General features: G+C 43.0%; 1 protein-coding gene across 3 annotated transcripts in view; it reads right to left on the bottom strand.

The window, feature by feature from the left end:
* The window catches only part of HEATR3 (HEAT repeat containing 3), a 47,116-nt gene extending 33,671 nt beyond the window's left edge, over window positions 1-13,445 (bottom strand). The window contains exons 1-5 of one of the 3 annotated variants that reach the window (XR_015060289.1): window positions 12,689-13,445; window positions 12,199-12,371; window positions 3,755-3,842; window positions 3,561-3,667; window positions 3,308-3,417 (exon numbers count right to left, since the gene is read on the bottom strand). Coding sequence is in view for 2 of the 3 variants with exons in the window: in XM_085889080.1 (XP_085745206.1) it covers window positions 3,308-3,417; window positions 3,561-3,667; window positions 3,755-3,842; window positions 12,199-12,371; window positions 12,689-12,814 (604 nt within the window). In the remaining variant the exon portion in view is untranslated. Of the gene's footprint in view, window positions 1-3,307; window positions 3,418-3,560; window positions 3,668-3,754; window positions 3,843-5,009; window positions 5,044-12,198; window positions 12,372-12,688 lie in introns of those variants that run through there. The other 2 variants (XM_085889080.1, XM_085889081.1) reach the window with 2 other exon arrangements.
* Window positions 13,446-16,975: the final 3,530 nt, after the last annotated feature.

Here is a 16,975-nt window from a genome sequence, read left to right as displayed (position 1 = left end):
ATTATATATATATATATATATATATATATATATATATATATATATATATATATATATATATATATATATATATATATATATATATATATATATATATATATATATATATATATATCAGTGGGGCATGCTTGCACACTGCAAGCAACTACTCAGGTGCATCCAATGTGCATACATTATAGATACAGTACAAGCATTATATATTTCATGAGGTGGATTGTGAAAATTGTGAAAGAGCTTTTTCAGGGTGAGGGCAGCACCACGAACGCGTTTTTTCGCGGAATTTTTTTTATGAAGCAGTGCATTGTGGTTGCATTCTGTCAGCAGCTAAATAATTAAGAATTGAGAATTAGTGATTAGAACGAGCACTAACAGTTTACAACTCGTCATTTTTTTGTAAAGGCAACAAAAGTTGTAAAATATAAGTATTCTTTACATACTAATGTGTTGCTCGGCAATACCAAGTCATAATCTGTGATTCCAAGTCAAATATAAACATGAAGCAGAGCTCATCATGAACAAAATGCATGCGAGTAAGTGATCGCTCTCCATGATTTTCCTCCAAGGTGAGCAAAGGCGATTGATTAAATTTAAAGGGAAGCAACTCTATGCAAGCAATAAGACAAAAAGTGGTTTAATTCACAGTTTACTTTTCAACTTTCAACCAAAGTTATCATAAACACATAAACATATTACATTAGAGACAAAAATTAAACAAATCAATAGAGAACACAATTAAAGTAGTGTATGCACATTGCACACAGATGGACAACATAATGGTGTGGGTTGAGAATGGAGGGAATAGAGGAAAGGAGAGGCCTTCGTGTTTTGGACGAACTGCTCAAATAATTTGCTGCCTGGGAAGGCAAAGAGGTAAGCCTGGGGTGATATGGTGCTACCCTCGCTCTGATCGAGGTTTTGGGTGAGTCTTGTGCACCCCATGCGTTGTTTCCTGTCCCCCCCTCCCATTCCTTTGCACACGTATTATTTGTCTAAGTCTCCCTCCATCTTGTCCTTCAACTACACCATCGGTGTTTCACCCTCCCTCTCTACTGCTCCTTTTGTCCTGTTACATCCTGATCCATTTAGTGTACTAGCTCTTCCACAAGTTTTGACTCTATATAAACAAAAATAAAAATAAACTACAATGGCACTCTTCAACGTCACAATGTTGACAGATATTCCTCCATCCATATAATATCATTATACATACTTGTACCAAGATCGATTTAAATCCCTAAACCCAGATTAAAAAATTAAATAATTCTGGCTGCCAGACCATGTGTTTGATCAGGTTGAAATTGAAAAAATTTCAGGTATTCTCTATGACTCTTCTTCTTCCTTCGGCTGCTCCCGTTAGGGTTCGCCACAGCGGATCATCAGTTATGATCCGCATAATGATTTGGCACAGGTTTTATGCCGGATGCCCTTCCTGACGCAACCCTGGTCACCTCTTACGACACAGGGATATGGTACACCTATTCTAACTGGGGCATACACCGGGCCCAGTACCCTGGTACACACTTCACCGACCTCGGAAGGATGACAGGCTGAGTCAACCTCCTGGTGTGTATTAATTCAAGCGGCCAACGGGGCTTGAACTCAGGACCTTTTAGATCCCAAGCCGCTACCCTAACCACTGCACCAACACCAGGCTTGGGTATTCCCTATGACTACTCGATCATAATTGTGACGTTTCACATCTATTTATGAAGTGGATGAAGATAAAAAAATTTTTTTTAATTTTTCTTTGAATTCAATATGGGTGTCGGATCATGTGACCTCTTAATTATTCGTGAACACCCTGGTATCCCCAAGGCTTGTGGGTGAAGTTTCCCCTCGACCTGTCAAGCCGTTCTGGAGAAGACGATTTTTAAAGGTTTATTCTTCAAAAAAAAAAAATTAGAGCTGCCAAACGTGTGTGACCTGTGACGTCATCGGTGGAGAACTTTTTGTTCCTCATCGATAAGCGATCATACCTGTAAAGTTTCACCCCGATCTGTTCAGCTGTTTCGGAGAAGAAAATTTTGAAAGCTTTTATGTAGGCGTAGCTATTTCCGTATTGTGTTTAGAATAAGCGTAAAGTAATTAAATGCCTTTTCTGACATGCATCGCTTATTCATACAGTTAAAAACCTCAGAACCACCCTATTGTGTCAACTTCCTCATTCCTGCAAGTTCTGATTTGATGTTTTATTCCTCTGTTTTCTGTCTAAATGTTCCCAGAAACCACGACAAGGTGGGAAAGGTGACGGAGCTACCAGCCACTTGAACCAATGGTGGAGGTGAGGGGACGGGCATAAATTGTCATCCGTGATGTCGGTGGGGCTGGCTATAAAGGTGGGGGCTACGAGCGAGTGAAAGCCAGACCCCGGAACCACCTAGGCAAGAGCCGTCTTCGGAAGAGAGCTGAAAGGGGGGGGGGGGGGGGAAAGCTGCGCCATTCCTGCCAATATCACGCCCACTCCATCGGACCATGTCTTTCCCCCTCCTCTCAGCCTGCTGGAACTATTGCGGCTGCACAAACTACTTACCGGGTTTGGAGGCCTGAAGGACAGATAATTAAGTTTCCCTCCATTACTTGGTTTTTTTCCTGCACATGTATACTGGTAAAGGTCAAGTTAGGGTTAGTTTAATAGAAACTGGATCCATTTGATTATGGATTCTTTGCTTTCTTTATAAACATGTGGTAATAAATTTGACAAATACATGCGTGAACTTGACTTGGTCTCCGGCTCATACTGCTTGCGACAGTTTCATCTGGTGGCTCTAATCTCGTCTTCTTGAAGGCAGATGAATTGATCGATCGATTCATTACATACGATTACATTACGTGATTTGGTAAGCTTGGCCAAAGAAAGATCTGTCAAGTGACTGCCTTGACATGGTACTCGCCTGGCGCAGGACTTTGAACAACACAGTAACGGTACCGTGTGCACGGGATCCGACGGGAGGTCTCTGTGGCGGGGACTGATGTGGTCGCTCATCGACTCACCGGATTAGAACCTGGACAACCAGGTCGTTGGTATTACATTGGTATCATGAGTGTGGGATTTGAACCCCCCCCTCCCCCCTTCTCCAGACCGTTACAATATAAATGAGTCACAGTCATGAAGAGAGCCGAAGGGGGATGGGAAAAACGTGTCTGCAGAGTTAGAAAGTTAGATGTAGGCCACAGGGCAAAGGTAGTTTCAGTTTCCGATTACATATGTTTTGTCTTGACTTATTTATTTTGGTTTCAGCAAGGAATAAGCTACATAATCCAATGCTAGTCACCCAAAAAGCCTGTATAATATACAAAGGCAACCCACCTGCAGCAATGCTTAGTTCAATATTCCTATCGTGGAACATCAAGCTCTGAAGAAGCAAAGGAAAAAGGTATTCTTTGTTGAACACGGCAACGGCAGTAGGACTGCACTCACTGCACACCACGCACACATACAAAAAAAAAATAAAAAATAATACCAACACTATTGCAGGAAAATACAAACAGTGCGTTACAATTTTAACAAATACGAATTGTACGAAACACATTCAATACAAGTAACAAAAGTAACCAATTACCAAAGGTTCCACAGCAAGTGTATAGCTTCAAACGCGACCAACTCGGTGGAATTCTTGCCTCGATTTCCTTTCACTGGTTCCTCAGTCAACCCAAAATTTGTAGAACACTGAAATAAATTAAATTGCAAAGTTCACAGTTGAGTCCGAAAAGGTTAAAAAAAAAACATTTGTTGGTGAAAACACTATTTTCCTGCCTGCCGAAGTAGCGCCACAAGAGGGGTCATGACATCTTGCTGCACCATAATCTTGCACACGTTCACACCACCAGAAACGCTCATATTTCTGCAACAAAAGGAGGGAGGCACACAGATATGCGCACTGAATAATTTTGCTCCGAGGTCCAATCGGAAGATGGAGAGATGGCTTATTTTGAATTGCTCTCGTTTTGGTTTGATTCTCGTGCCAGATGACAAAATTTTGTCATCTGGCATCATTCTGTTGCATCAGAATGCCTCACGTCCCTCGGATTGGCATTAAGCTGGTAACTCATCTAATAGCATTAACTGGTTGACGTTAGATTCAACGGTGTCTTATGTTGAAGAGAAGGCGAGTTATCACCATCACCCTCAACAAATTACAACATACTAATGCAACTGCTCTAAACTGAAGGTACCAAGCAGTCTCGTCTTCTCTGATATTCCACAACATCAAGTCACAATGCTCGCTATCTCATTGTGTGGGTGCTGTGCAGGCAGCAACTCCTACACAAAATAAATAAATTTAAGCACTAAGGTATTCACACGTCACATTTGATTGGCCATCTTCAGATATGAAGGGCAACCTTTATATTTTCCTTTTGGTTGTATACAAAATTCCAAATAATGGAAGAGCGAGGTAGTGGAGGATGCAAGGATAACACATTAACAGCAGAATGGTGGTGGGGAATGAACAGAGGAAGAGATAGATAGATAGATATAGACAGAGACAGAGACAATCGACCTCATGTGAATGTACGTGGGATGTTGCCATTTTATTAATGGAAAGCTTTCAACCTGTGAATAATAATAATAATAATAAAGATGGTCAGAATGCATGCATCACCCATTCAAATCCTCTTCAGGACAAAATAGATCCCTTTGTGCAAATACAATATGCAGATAGCTCCGGAGCAAACGTATTACAACACGCATTGCTGTTCAGGTGGTGCTGTTGCTTTTACAACCAAAGCCTCCAAGAGGCTTCCCAGCGCTAAAGGCCAGTCGTCAAACTTTCCGTGTTTGATCCCTCAAACAGCTAAAGCACGAGGCAAGTCACCGGCTCTATCGGAGGATGCTTTCGGAACAGCCCTCAACCAGGGTAGGAATTGAGAATTTCACTGGCATTTCTAACCAGATTGAGCTTGTGTTATCACAGAATACCAAATCTGTTGCATATTATCTCATGCGAGGAGAGTACCCGACCGACGGACGATCTTGTTCCAAGCATGCAACACGTTCTTCTGAAGCATACCTTCAGTTGGGCGGTGTATAGGCAGGTGACAGCTCTGTATCGGGAAAAAAAAAATAACCCGGGTTACATGCATGAAGCACTCCCTCAACTTGAGACGGCGCTACACGATACACATTTACATAGCAAATTTGCATCGCCCCACCCCCTACCCCCCAAAGACCACCGGCAAAAATAAAAACATCCCTGTACATTAATTGGGGTCATGCTGATCCCTGGTAACAAGTCTGGATGGAATTGGCCCAGAACTGTAGGAGTAGTAGCATGACAAACAAACACACAAACACCAGTCCGTGAATTATCGAAAGGACTAGACGACCCATGAACCTGTTGGGTTCCCGGTGTGACAGCGGTTGATGGAAAAAAAATCATTTCAAGAAAAAAAAAAAAAGATACCTCCAGCGAATTACACCGCTGAGGTTGTTTACATTGATCAAATTCTCCCGAAGAGTACTTGACTGAATTGGGAATTGATTTTTTAATATTTTTTTTCATTGCCCGATTTGAACGAAACTTGATACTGCACACCGCAGGTGAATGGCGAGTAAGATGGTCCCAAAATTTTTGCGCTATCGTGTACAGTTTTGTCTGTATTTTGGGAACATGCATACATACATACAAGATGAGAGTTTTAGTAATATATAGATATCCAGTATCTACTCTGAAATCGAAATAAATAAATAAATGAATGAAACCTGCCAATCTTTTTCAAATTCTCGTGTCGTAAAAATAAACCATTAGATAGGACCTTCCCTGAGCTTACAACGCTAACTAACTGCAGTGAGAGCTCGCCGAGAATCCACTTGTGAGCACCAATGGGATATCGCAGATTACACAAGATATTCCTCAACCCTCCAACAGCATTGAGAAAACGGTGCTCAAAGTCAGACTCAAAATTAAAAACCAAATGAGAACCCCATTTTGTGAAACTCAAAGAACGTGCAGGGGCGATGCAGATAGAGGTTCGAAGCAACTCACAGCCCTGTGGAATAGCACAACTTCCGCCGAGGCGAAAGCCCGAGGATAAGTGAAATATTCTGGAGGGAAAAGGTACGTTGTAAAATTCTGTAGAAATCTACATTTTTAGAATGCAACCATGTGTGTGGTAAAGCTTGTGGCACAGTGACTTCCAGATCGGACAGACTTTATAATCTCGTTTCCATCATAACTCACTTTTTGTAACAAGGCAGCAACTCCATTTCCACAAGTCCATTCAGGATGGCTGACTTATAACGTGCACTATAATTTTCTCTCAGGAAAAAACAAAAGAGATTAAAAAAGACGATAAATGCCAAGTATGCTACACAAGGACGACATCTTGTTTGGAGCCCCAAAACCATACCGTGAAGCCAACACCTAAGGCCAAAAAAAAAAAATGTTGCATTGGCGTAACCCGCCCGACCCTAAAAATTCCGCCGACCCTACGTTTTTTTTTTGTTTTTTTTTGCTATCGAAAAATTTTGCCGACCCTATTTTATTGCTATTTTTGTTGTTTTGCTATCGTTTTCAAGTATCTTGTTGATTGCGATCGCGATCGCAAAAACCCGGAAGTGTTTCGGACAGAACCCGCCGACAAAAAGGGTGGTACTCGAGCCGGGGGAGATTTTGGGAGGGATTTATTAGGAAAAAAAAAAAAAAAAAAAAAAAGATCCCGACCGACCTACCCTATTTTTCAGTGACCCGTTACGCCAATGCAACATTTTTTTTTTTGGGCCTAACCCTGGTGTTGGCTTGATAGTTAGGTTGGCTGGCTTAAGATCTTAGCATCTTGAGTTCAAGCCTGTCATGCTGCTGAATTAACACCAGGTGGGTTGACTCCTCTTGCCATAACGAGTACCAACACGCTGGTAACAAGGGCACTGCATCAGGAGCACAGCCACGACCACAGAAAATTATGCAGCCAAACAGCTACAGGTTGCACAAGAATGAATAAATAAATAAACAAGCCAGGAGGCGACGATGGTTCTCGGGCATTATTGAACAATGCCATGATGGGTACAATTGAGTTAGTGGAAGCTTTTGAGGAAGCCCCACCGTAAAAACCTATCTCTTCCGTCAAAATTGACCAAATCAAATCGGTTTTTTTATACGTTGTACTTATGGACATTGTGCACAGCTTCTTGGAAATGAAATTGAGAGAAAAAAATAAATAAATAAAAAGTTCAAGTGGACGTGGGACGTGGGACGTCCCTCATACAAAAAGACACAACTCGACCATGATATCTCGCTTGTGTCCAAGTTTCATCAAGATTGCATCAAAAGTCACGGAGCTATGTTCTAGGGAGAGTCACAAACAGACAGTCAGACACAACGAAAATAGTGGTCACTGCTGGCGCCCGCGAACCAATGAAACCTGCGAATCTTTTTCAAATTCTCGTGTCGTAAAGATAAACCATTAGATAGGACCTTCCCTGAACTTACAACGTTAACTAATTGCAGTGAGAGCTCGCCAAGAATCCACTTGCGAGCACCAATGGGATATCACAGATTACACTGACTATCATTACACTATCATTACACTATCATTGACTTCCGGTTCCGGTTTTGAGCGGCAAGAGGTCTCCTTCGGGGCTCCCTGCTGACATTCTCAAAGTTAAGTTCCGGTTGTTATTTGTCCCGTTTTAACTGTTTAATTTTCTCACCTACATGTTAATGTGTGTTCCTAGTTCGGTTTTGTTTCAAAAATCGTGCTATTTTGTGAGTATTTATGTCGACGTTCTCACCTGGTGCTTGAGGCCTAGTCCTAGGCTTGAGGCCTACCGGTTCCACTTGGTGTTCGATCGTTTTTTTTTTTGTTTGTTTGTTTTTTCTCCCCATTACCTTCAATTTCTATCCTCCCCATTACCTTCAATTTTCATCCTCCCCACTTTCCAAACATCCCCCATTCTCCCAACTAATCTCTTTCTTATCTCAAAAAAAAAAAATAAAATAAAAATAAAAAAAAACCCAACAACAACAACAACAACCTTCTCCCGATTCTGCTACTTCTTCTTCCTCTTAACTTCCTCCTCGTCTTCCTCGATTTCTTTTTTTTTTTTTTTTACACTTCCATGACCTAATCTGTTGAACTCTCTCATACATTAATATTAACAACAAAAACGATCTTATAATGCTTCATCTTCCTCTCTCACACATGTGGTACTCTTTACTGTTTCACAATGCACTACTCTTCTGCTATTTTAACAGACTGCTCTCATTTCGACCTCTCCTTCATTCCTTGCCTAAAAAATCCAACTATTACAGCGCTTCTTCTCTCCATGCTCTGAATTCGCCTTTATTGCACCCATCAAGAATTGTGTTAAATCGCATCTCTGACCTAAAACTTTTAAAAACCACAGTTTGCCATGGATGCTCGCTTTCCATCAACCATTCTTTTTTTCCAACTTCAGTGCCAACTCACCCCCTCACCCCTCACTCTCACTCTCAAAGCAACCATCCCACTCTTCTCCCTCCAAGCCTCCCTCTCACCTCTTTCAAAAATTCCCCCTCACCTTTCTCCCACCTTTCATCCCCCTCACTCTTCCTTCTCTAAGTTGCCCCCCTCTCATCCACCAACCTGCCTCCCTCCACTGCCCTCTCACCTCCATCTCTTCACTCCACCTTCTCAAATCCTCAACTGCCATCTTCCTTGTCTCTTGTCCCCCTCTCTCACAGCACCACAGAGCCTTTTCTCCTCCTCATTCGGCCCCCTCCCCTCGCTATTCTGCAATACCCCACACTCCTTCAGCAACCCTCCTTACCTCCCCCCTCGTCCCTCGTCCGACCCTCCCCGCCCCCTCCACCTCCTGCACCAAAAGCCTCCTCCCCTACCTCTTCATTAAAAGTGTGGACCTCAAATATCCGGGGCCTTCGCTCAAACCTTTCAGATCTTTCCATGCAGGTTGCCACTGACAAACCAGACATTATCTGCCTAACAGAAACTTTCCTCTCCCAAGACGTGTCTGACTCCCAAGTATCTCTCCCTGGTTACTCCCTCTTACGGTATGACAGACCTGAGCCTCGTCCTGGTGGAGGTGTTGCTCTCTTCATCAAAGACTCTATTCCTCACTCTCCCTGCACTGCTCTCACTCCCCCACACCCCCAGGAATACCTCTGGCTTCGGCTTCCCCTCCACTCCCACCTCATGTTTATATGTGTACTGTACCGTCCACCGAACAGTGATGACTCCATCTACACCTCACTCTCCGAAAACATGGACCATCTTCTATCTTCTCATCCAAACTCTCTCTTCCTCTTATGTGGCGACTTCAATTGTCATCACGCCAGTTGGCTAGGTGTGGGTACCTCTCTCACCTGCCATGGGACATCAGCAAAAGCTTTCTGTGACTCATTGGGACTGACTCAATCGGTCAACTTCCCGACCCGGATCTCAACCAATGGTACTCCATCTCTTCTGGATCTGATTTTGACAAATTTCCCTGACAATATCTGCTGCTCTTCCTTCGCTCCAATTGGTTCTTCTGACCACGTCCTTATTAAAGTGGACATCTCTCTGGCTGTTATCAGAGAACCACCTCACCGCCGTCGAGTCTGGCATTTCACTCAAGCCGACTGGCAGGGTCTCCGAGCAGCCATCAAACTTACAGACTGGTCTCCTATCACTACTTTCTCAAACATCAACTCATCCTGGGAATTCTTTCAAAGAAACTTGCTCTCCCTCATGCACAGATTTATCCCCTCTCGTGTTCAGTTGTCTTACCCTTCCTCCCGCCCTTGGTTTACTGAAGCTTGTGGCGAGGCAGTTGTCCTGAAACAACTTGCCTTTGCCTCATGGAAAGCAAACCCAACTAAGGGCAATCTCAGTTCTTTCCACAAAGCTCGGAACAAGTGTGTATCTACCCTCAGGAGAGCCAGAAAACAACATCTTTCTCATCTCAAGTCTGAACTCTCAAACCTCTCTCCCTCCTCAAAATCCTGGTGGCGTTTAATCAAATCTGTTTCTGGTGTATGTTCCCCCTCCATCCCCTCCCTTACCTCAAATGGCCGCACTGCTGATTCCACACGTGATAAAGCTGAATGTCTAAACTCGGTGTTTGCAGCTAAATCTTGTGTCCCAAACCCATCACTATCTCTACCCACTTTACCCAGTCGCACCCAACTGTCCCTGGACTCTGTATCCTTTTCTCCTGACAAGGTGGAGAGCTTGCTTTCAAACCTCAAGTCAGATTCTGCAACCGGTCCAGACGGCATCAGCCCACGTGTCCTCAAAGTCTGCTCTTCTGCTCTTGCTCACCCTCTCTCTGTTCTATTCACCCTCTCATTTTCCCAAGGTCATCTGCCATCTGCTTGGAAATCTGCTAACATCACTGCCCTGCATAAAAAAGGTGCAAAAACAGATCCCTGTAACTATAGACCAATCAGCCTTCTCCCAATCATCAGCAAGGTTATGGAATCCATCATCGCTTCAGACATGAAATCCTTCCTCTTCTCCAATGGCTTGATTTCCAATCATCAATTTGGTTTCAGACCAGGTCACTCTACCCTAGATATGCTGCTACTGCTCTCCCATCAATGGATGGAGGTCCTCAATGCCAGACAGGAAATCCGAGCCGTATCCCTGGACATATCACGTGCTTTTGACACAGTCTGGCACCCTGCCCTACTCACCAAACTCTCTGCCCATGGTATTCAAGGCCATCTCCACTCATGGCTCGCAGACTTCCTCTCCTGTCGCAGTCAACGTGTGGCCCTAAATGGAGTTCTTTCATCCCCTCTTCCTGTGCAGGCTGGAGTTCCTCAAGGTAGCGTTCTGGGCCCTGTTCTTTTTCTGGTTTTCATCAATGATCTCTCGGACTCTCTGGAAAATCCTCTATTTCTCTTTGCCGATGACTCAACCCTCTGCCGTACCATCTGTCATCCCTCAGCCCGGCAAGCAGCAGCTTCTTCACTCACTGCAGATCTGGATAAAATCACAAACTGGTCCAACACGTGGAACATGTCTTTCAATCCAGACAAATCTCACACTCTCACTATGTCTCTTCGAAAGGACCGTTTACAAAAACCCCCCATCCACTTTCTCAACAATCCTCTGGAAGAAGTCTTTTCTTTCAAGCTTCTGGGTCTCACTATCTGCCATGACCTTTCCTGGGAAAGTCACATTTCCAACCTTGCCTCAAAAGCCAGTCGCCGACTGGGAATCCTCCGTCGTGCAAAGTCCTTCCTCGGCCCTCTTGAGCTCCTGACCACTTACAAAGCTTTTGTCCGTAGCCTGATGGAGTACTGCTCTCCCCTCTGGGCTGGTGCTCCTGCCTCCCACCTTTCTCGACTTCACGCTGTCGAAACCAGGGCTTTTAAGATCATTGGCATCTCCCGCAATGAAGCTGAGTCTTTGGGCCTCTCACTCAATCACCGCAGGTTGGTCGGTGGTCTTTCTGTCTTCTACCGACTCCTCTCCAGCCTTGCCCCCCTGCTCTCTCTGCGATTTGTCCCAACCACATTTCCACAGGGCGCTCAAGGTCCGCCAACAACCCCCTTCTGGTAAAACTACCAAAATCACGAATCACTGCTCATCTTCACTCTTTCATTCCTCTTTTTCCCGCCTTTGGAATAAACTTCCTCACTCTATTCTTTCCCATTCTTCCCTTCAGGCTTTCAAAACAGCTGTTCACCACCACCTCTTATCTTCCCCCATCCAAATCCTCGATCTTTTCTACCCCCGATAATCCACCCAAGCCCACTTCCTTCAATTCTCCTGCTTTCCTTCCTGAAAGTCCCTTTAATGTCCATCTTCCCCTCGCCATGTTCCCCGTCCCATCCCCATCCCTCTCCCTTCCACAGTTCACCTGTGTCTGTTCCCCAATGTTTTGTCCCTTCCACTCCCGCCCCTCTTGTCTCATGCCTCCTTGCTGTGAGTTGTGTGTTAGCTCTCATACGAGCCTCGACCAAGGTATACACAAGATATTCCTCAACCCTCCAACAGCATCCTCCACACTCTACAGGTGTAATCCAGGTTGAATGTACACCTGAACTCTTTTATTCCTGACGTCTCCCATCTATGGAACCACCTTCCAGCGGCTGATGCGTCTCACTCTTCCCTCCAGGGTTTCAAGCAAGCAGTGCGCCACCATCTATTGCCATTCCCAATTCTGACCCATGATCTTTTTTACCCCCATTAACCTTTCCTAATTTCAGCGTTTCCTCCTCTCCCTATTACTGTTCGTCCCACTGTCAGTCTGACAAATAGAAACTGCACCTGAGAGCTCCAGCTGCCGCCTCCTGAACTCCTGCGGACTCGTCCAGCAGTAGAGGCGCCAGGCAACGCACGGCGTCCGCTCGCAGCACCTTGGGGACCTCGAGAGAGTTCAGCATGAGGTTGGAAAGGCTGGCACAGGCGAACTCGCGGGCATCTGCAGACGTCGACTGCAGCTGGTGGGTTTAAGCGGGAAACTGCAGTTGAGAAGATGGCGAGAAAACAAACAACAACAACAACAACAACAACAACAACAACAACAACAACAACAACAACAACAACAACAACAACAACAACAACAACAACAACAACAACAACAACAACAACAACAACAACCATCGGCTCAATTGTTTCAAGTGCAATATCAAGGATCATGGGAGAACGGGGTGACAGGTGTGGAAAGAACATAACAGTCGGGGGTGGGGGTTAGGGTTTGGGAAAATGTGGCTCCACAAGGTCACGAGTGAACTGTGCACGAAGTCACGTGACGTACCCTTTCGAGCAGCGATGTCGTCGGCAGTACCTCAGAGTCCTCGGCATCCTCCACCTCGGCCTCCTGGTTTCGAGCGATTGGGGAGGACTGCAAGCGCCTGAACTTCTTATTCTTGCTTTTACCCATTACGAGGCCGATAAGAACCGACTTTTACATGAATATTACAACCGATCACCCCACAACATGACAACCATAACAACCATGACGACCATGACACCCACGTGCGTTCAGGAGGCGTTGTGCGCATGCGCGTCAACCTCGAACCTCGAATCGTCAGTTTTTATTTTTAGTCATTACAGACAAAAACAAAACAAAACAAGCAATTGTATCGGCTATTAAAACGTTAAAATAATCTAACTTTACAAGATAATTATAAACGATGTCTAATTACGTGTAAATAGCAGTCCAATTATAGTCGAGAGTTTGAAAGTGAACGTCTCGCTTCGCACCACGTGACCACGTGACCACGTGGCGTCTCGACGAGCGTCCTTTTCCTGAACACAATCACTGCGCAGGAGAAACACACAAGATGCGGGGCCACAGGAGGAGACCGTTTGGTCCATCGTGCCTGTGCTTGATCCACACCCCAATAATTTAATTTATCCGTTTCTTTCACTTCACTGGGACGGACAATAAAAGGGTGCGAAGGAAAACGGTGGGGGGCAGACACAGTGACATACCCACCAGGGATGTACACTGAGGAATGATCAAACCCTGACAGCAAAAAATGAACAATCACTTTTTAACGAGAGCTGTTTTAATACAGACATCACAATCACTAAACAGGTACACACATACAGTGTATATATATATATATATATATATATATATATATATATATATATATATATATATATATATATATATATATATATATATATATATATATATATATAGTCGAGCTGTCCATGAGATCAATCGAGGACTGTTCAATGCTGAACCCTCTCTAAAGGCAGCTTGTCCTTCCTCTAATGTGGTGACCAAAACTATACACAAATATGTGAGGACTCACTAAGTTACTCACTAAGTTGTGTCACCCAATTAATAATAGACATAATTAGAACTGCAACTTTATAACTGCTGGCAGTGATGACCGGTAACCAAGACGTCCCGATTTGATGCAACCCTGCCTTGATTGGACAGCTGACCCTGACTTGAATTCAATTGAATTCAGAATGGGATTTAAATAAATTCAATTAAAATCAAATTGAAGACCAAATAGGTACGGTCCTGCATTGGAGTCATTAGAAGGAACCCGAACAAGCAAAAAACAAAGATGAAGTCACCAGGCTAACCCTAACAGGCTCAGCCAAGAGAGGCTTATTCAAAAAAAAAAGAAGAAAAAAAAGAACCCAGATCAAAGACTGAAATAATTCTGCCTGCCAGACCATGCATCAGATGAGGTTGAAATTGAAAACATATATTCCACATCACTACTAGATCATAATTGTGGTTTCACATCGATTAATTAAGCGGTTCAAGAGAAAGAATTTTTTTACAGATTTTTGTTCAATCCAATATTGCTGCCAGACCATGTGACTTATCAATTATTCGTGAATATACTGGTAGTTCCAAGGCTTGGGGAATATTTGTGTGAAGTTTCCCCTCGATCTGTCCAGTCGTTCTGGAGAATATTTTTATGCATTTAAGGGTCAATCCAAGATGGCTGCCAAACCATGTGACCTATGTTGTCATATGTGTGAACATTTTCTTCCTCATGGATAGGCGGTGATACGTGTAAAGTTTCACCTCGATCTGTTTAGCCATTTCAGAGATTTTTGAAGGTTTTTTTTTTAAAAAGTATGGCTGCCAAATCACGTGACTGATGACGTCATCAATTTAAACCAAGATCTGTGGACCAATTTATCCCAAGATGACCCTCAAAAAATTTTCATACTGATCAGATGTAGCATTCCACATATGCAATTATAACATCATAACGAAGGCACATATGATGTCATAAGAAATCACACTTATTCCCCATGAGTAGTACTTGCCATGTGCCAAGTTTCAATTTTTTTCCTTAGTGTGGTTTTGGAGATAGAGATCCAAAGTTTTTCCTTTTTTCCAACATGGCTGTCACACCATGTGACCGATGATGTCATAATTTTCATTAAAACATTCGACATGAGTAGTTGTTACTATAATGAATTTTTTTTTCTCAATCCAACAAGTGGTTGCAAAGAAAAACACTAAAGTTCTGTGCGGACAAACAGACAAACAAACAAGAAGAAGACATCATGCAGAGCACGATACTTGCCAAATCCAGAAAACATATTTGACTTCAAAAATAATTGGTGGTTGAATTTAATGACCAACTAGGGTTGCAAACACTATACCATACGCTATATCAGTGAATCGGGATTTGAATACTGAACATTTTGGACTTAATTTGATGTAAATTGGAACAAAATTGACACTTTAATCGCAAAAAAACGATTTTGACCTTTTTGTGACCTTGACCTTGACCTTTGATCCGATCGTTCCCAAAAGCTTCGCCTGGCGTCCTTGAGTAACTGCACATCATCTCTGAAAATTTCATGCAAATCGGTCCAGCAGTTTTTGCGCAATGTTGTCCGCACACATATTTACCAATAAATAAATACACAGGGGTCAATACAATACCTTCGTCAAACGAAGTTTGCGAAGGTAAATATACAACTCCTCAAATTTCATGTCAATCGGAAGAAAATTGAGAATCTTAGAAATTCGGCCGATGTTGACCTCAAAATAATTGGCTAGTTAAATTCAGTGACCTGAAATATAAATCCTCTTCAAATTTCAAGTCGATCGGATGAAAACTGACTATTTTAGAAATGCAGCCTGTGTTGACGTTTTGGCCGATGTGGACGTCAAAAATAATTGGTGGTTGAATTCAATGACCTCATATGAAAATCCTCTTCAAATTTCACGTAAATCGGATGAAAATTGTGGATTTTAGAAATCCCACCTTAATTGTTGACTTTTGGCATATGTTGACCTTTTGACCTCAAAAATAATAGGCTTTTTCCTTATGACAAACTCTACCATGTGGTGAAATTTTGAGAAGATCGGTTTAAAATTGTGACCTGAATGTGACAGACAAAGACAGACAAATAAACAGACAGACAGACAGAATAAGAAAATCGAATAACCAATATACTTGAAAAATTTCCGATTTTGAAAGTAACAAACGGCCCCAATTGCAATACCCTATCCTCTGGCAAGGGTAAAAATGCAAAAAGGATGTCAGGATGTTCCTGCAAAAAGTATGTAAACAAGGTATGGATGGGCACAAGAAATGATCATGTGAAAGCATCCCTACATCTTTCTTTAAATAATGGTTCGGCCTGCAAATGGCACTATACATCTCTCTCAATTTAGTTAGCTTAAGTGTGTGTAAGTGTGTGTGTGTGTGTGTGTGTGTGTGTGTGTGTGTGTGTGTGTGTGTGTGTGTGTGTGTGTGTGTGTGTGTGTGTGTGTGTGTGTGTGCGCAAGTTGCTGTCTCCACTTGTGGGTAGGTTTCAGGAAGTGGAACGGAGACCTTCTAAGTCTCAAAGTGTCCACCCGTGTGTGTGTGTGTGCGCACGTGCGTGCGTGCGTGTGTGCATGTGAACTGTTTAATATCTCACTGGTCAAATTAATACATGGACAAAATTGACACACATTATCATTGCAAATGGATGCAGGGGTCGGGAGGGAACAACCTGTAGGGGATGGTGATGTAGGGATAGTTTCACAAGATAATTTATTATGACCATCCCTACCAATTGTTTGCATACTTTTTGGAAAATCATCCTACGTCATTTTCCATTAAAAAATTTTTTTTACAATTTATTACTTGTTTCTGTACTTCAAAAGTGTATTTACATGCTGGAGAATTTATTTTGAATGCACCATGAAATATCTTATCGTTTACGTGTGAAAAAAAACTGAAGCTATGATTGTAGGTTAAGCATCGAGTCAATCGCATCAGTCCCTTGCCAGTTAGCAGACTTCACATCATTGGTAAGCAGATGCTCAAAGTTAATTGTGTCAGTGATTCCCATTAGGGACTGGAAGTCACCAGCACACAGAGCAGTGTCAATGTCACAAACACACTTGTGAGCATAGAGAGCGTCATCCAAATGGCGCATTAATTCTTCCAACACAGAATAATGTGCAGATGCTGCTTTAATTATCCTAAGTGTACTATGACACTCACTGTCATTAAAGCACATGGGACAATACACGAGGATAGTAAGAAAAGGGTCTTCACTTATTACCTCTTCAACAACTGTACACTCAGTAAAGTGCTCGTTATGACAA

Source organism: Eptatretus burgeri, chromosome 7 (genome assembly GCF_056783735.1).
Source record: "Eptatretus burgeri isolate ZD-2024b chromosome 7, Ebu_testis_v1, whole genome shotgun sequence".
NCBI lineage: Eukaryota > Metazoa > Chordata > Myxini > Myxiniformes > Myxinidae > Eptatretus > Eptatretus burgeri.
Note: the sequence above shows the minus strand (reverse complement) of the source record. Positions and strands in the feature narration are given on the sequence as shown.